The sequence below is a fragment of the Notothenia coriiceps genome, unplaced genomic scaffold, assembly GCF_000735185.1.
Source record: "Notothenia coriiceps isolate Sejong01 unplaced genomic scaffold, NC01 NC01_scaffold00013274, whole genome shotgun sequence".
Classification (NCBI taxonomy): Eukaryota; Metazoa; Chordata; class Actinopteri; order Perciformes; family Nototheniidae; genus Notothenia; species Notothenia coriiceps.
The window spans coordinates 1-3857 of NW_011345975.1; the positions used below are offsets into that span (position 1 = coordinate 1).

General features: G+C 34.1%; 1 protein-coding gene across 1 annotated transcript; it reads right to left on the reverse strand.

The window, feature by feature from the left end:
* Positions 1-479: 479 nt before the first annotated feature.
* On the reverse strand, positions 480-2736 carry LOC104947868 (T-complex protein 1 subunit beta). Its single transcript, XM_010773982.1, has 4 exons — positions 2632-2736; positions 1046-1120; positions 877-942; positions 480-624 (listed from the first exon to the last, which is right to left on the reverse strand). Exons 1-4 carry the CDS (start codon positions 2632-2634, stop codon positions 505-507), a joined length of 264 nt encoding a protein of 87 aa, XP_010772284.1. The 5' UTR covers positions 2635-2736; the 3' UTR covers positions 480-504.
* Between the last annotated feature and the right edge of the window lie 1121 nt (positions 2737-3857).

The window sequence follows — 3857 nt, forward strand, 5'->3', positions numbered from 1 at the left end:
TAAATGTTTTATGGACCCATAATAGTGATTATTATTTAAGTGAAGTGAAGTGAAGTGAAGTGAAGTGAAGTGAAGTTAAGTTTTGCCATAATCATGTCTTTTTCCATAATCAGGCAGCAACAACATTGGTAAAAAATGTATACATTATATATATATATATATATTTCTATTAATCATTTTCGGCCTTTCGGTTTTCGGCCAACTGTTTCCTATTTTCGGTTTCGGCCAAGAATTTCCCATTCGGTGCCGCCCTCATTTATTGTCAAAGCACTTCAGATATTCATTGCTATCAGGATGTTAAGAGCGTTCCATGGAATATAACAAAAAGTGTATCTCGAGCCGGTTTCTCAAACTGACCTACCCCACCTTTAAGTCGACAAATTTGTGATTATTCTCATTATTTAACATGCAGATAATAGTTTAGCCTAAAAACTAAATGCAACTTCGTGGAGCCAAATGTCTTAATTAGTTTAAAAAAACGTCAATTAACCCCAAAAAACATCTTTACTCACCAACCAGGACTTTAGCGGCGGGGTTGTCGACGCCGATGGATTTCAGGATCGTCGCTCCGTCGTTTGTCACCGTGACTAAACCCTGTTTCCCTCCACCCAGCAGGATCTTATCCTGAAGGGAGAACATATTATTACATTATATAAATATAAGTTAGTTTATGGAGGCAGACGTTTATGAAATCAACCTCAAACAGACACGATTAAAAATTGTGACGTTTTGGCTTATTTTACTGACTTTTCTAGTTCAATATCACCCAAACTCCACATGGAAATCAATATAATCAAATACTATAACAATTATAATGTTATTATATCATATTTTATAAAACTATAATCCGTTTTAGTGATTTTTTTAAAGACGTACCATCCCCTTAGGACCCAAGGTGCTCTTCACCAGATCTCCGATGGCGATGGCGCCGATGAAGGACGACTGCAGAGAAAACACACACAGATTAAAACAAACCATTTAATAACATTTTTTTAAAAAGCTTGTCTTCTTCTTTAGCTTGTCGAATAAATAGATAAAAGCCCACCAGTCGTGCGGTCTCAGCTTTCTCTTCATCTGCTCCATTTTTGAAGATGTTGATCGGGGCCATGGATAGGGACGCCTAGACAATCAGAAATAAATAAAAACAAAAATCAGAAAAATTGTGTTTTCTGGATTTTAGTCAACGTTAGGGATGTCCAAATCTGTTTTTATAATGTACTACTGAATAGATTTGGAAATAGAACTTTTTTTAAATATGTATTGTTGTTATACATAGATTTTTTTTTAGGGTTTTCTTCTTAAAAAATGACTCAAAATGACCACTTTAATTATTTCAGATTCACTTGCAGTCCACTGACTAATAGACATAGCTCTACAGTTTAACACAATACAACAACATTACAAATTAAATCATACGTGGTTAATAACTTGAATACAAACTATCTGAATAAATAATTTAAACAAGTATTAATCTTAATTTTCTATTGTCATTCTTTTATTTTGAGATGTTTATTTTCTAATCTTTTTTTTATGTCTAATAATGTGCAATACTTTGTTTTACATGCTGCTGCAACCAATATCAATTTGGGATCAATAAAATATATGTTATTTGTCTTAATGTACCGTTTCTTTTTGTAAAATATTGAATTTTGTATAGTATTTTTTACTTTTCTTAATTTCAATGCATTTGTAATTTGACTCAAAATAATGGGGGAAAATATAATTTATGCACAATTAGCCACTTTATATGATATGATTAATACAATACTAAATGGTGGTGTGATTTCTCAGTGAGAATTTGAACCAAACAGACATTTTTCTGCAGAAAGTGATGCGACACACCTCTGCAGCGACACAACACTTCATCCAGAAACAGGATTTGAACACAAAGAAACAGTACAGTAACATTGCATTACTCCATATTTAGATGTGTATACAAATAAACAATATTCTGTTGAGCTTTAATAGTTTGAATGTTAGCAAAAGTGGCGAATAAACGTGGCTTTTTCCCCCTTTTTTAATGGGAGAACTCGTTATTCCGAGCACCAGTGAACGCAGCGCTGCACCGTTAGAAACACCTAGAAGCTTCCATCCAAATTGTTAACAAATAAATAAAAAACAAACATTTAAAGACCGTAAAGCTACAATTAAAGTCAGTTATAAGTGTACGTTGTATGTAGATTTAATTAAACATTATTTACACTGTTTCTTATTCACTACTGCATGTTCTCTTGACAGCCACAAAGGCAACATGACAAGCTAACCTAGACTAGCATGCTAACATAGCAAATCTGGGCAGAGCAACAATAAGCAGTCACTGAAAAAACACCCTAAAACAACACAGTTAAAGTTGTATTAGCCTTGGCAAACAGGACAGCTTTAAAACATTTTACAGAATAAAATGCAAGTCATCAGAGGCTTATGTTAGCTTAGCCGTTAGCTTATTCATTAGCCTCCATGTGCTCACCGGCAGCTAACGGGAAGCTAAACATCATCTAAAAACTACACACACGGACTTTTTCAAGCTGTTTAACAAACTCTCTATGACTTTAGCTGCTTATTCGTGTTCAGTGGTGGTTTGTAAAATGTGTCTAAAGGTGTAAAATATAGTAAATAAAAGTAAAAGCTTACCATGATGACTGTGAAAGCAGAGCACGCAGACAGAAGAAGGGCTGGGCAGGGCTGTGACGTAGTTACGTAAATAACGTGATGCTGCGTTCAGGGACGATCTTGGAAGACACAGTTGCTGCAACCCTCTGTGAGAAATGTCTTCCTTTTTTGGTCCTTTTGTTAACCAGAAAAGAGCTATGAGATTTGTTTTGTATACAATATTGGTTCTTATGCAGTTTCTATAGACTTAACATTATCACACAATACAATAATAATTGGAGTGTATAAATACATCTTATTTAGATACACTTTCACACCAAAGGTCCATGGCTAATAAATAAAATAAGATATTAAAAATACAAATAAATACATACAATTCAAAATGTAGCCTTACAAGCTAACGAAATCAAAAACACACAGATTTTAAATGTGAAAAATAATTAATTATTGATATAATGTGTTCTTGTTGAGACGATGCATCAAAACCTCCAGAAAAAATATTATGGAGATCTTTCTATTAGAAGATATAGATATGTAAACTTTTACTAAAAGTTCTAATACTCTTGGGACTATTTGTCAGAAAATACTGTTTGGACTCCACAGCACTAAAAGAATGACTTAAATGGCATCAAATCTGTCACGTTAAGGTTTATAACTTGGATTTTCACATAGAGATGTGTCTTTGAGGGGAACAAAATGAGAGATAATTGACAGGGAGGGAATTACTTTTATTTTCCAGGTAAAAAAAAAACACAACAAATATTCTCTACATATTTTCATCTCCTCCTCCTGCGGCCTCTCTGATTGGCTGCCTGCACAGGAAGGCAGTAGATGTGCATCGGGAACTTCCTGAAGTAGCTGCTGACCCAGGGTCTGTGGGGGAAATAAGATATAAGATAAGATGAGATATACATTTAAATACAGGGAGTTACCTTGCTTCAAGATTCAAGATATTTTTTATCATATAGTATTTACAAATATAAGCTGACATACATTTAAAGAAAGTGCAGTCCCAGAATAATAGTGCATGATGTAGTCAAATATAAACAGCAGGGTAGAGTATGGTGTACAAATATGCATAATAATTAACAGTATAAATATGAAGGTCAGAGGATGTGCCCGATAAACATTCATCTGTTGTATGGTACTGTGTGTGTGTGTGTGTGTGTGTGTGTGTGTGTGTGTGTGTGTGTGTGTGTGTGTGTGTGTGTACTATACGTATATATGTATCGTACTAACGTAACGGT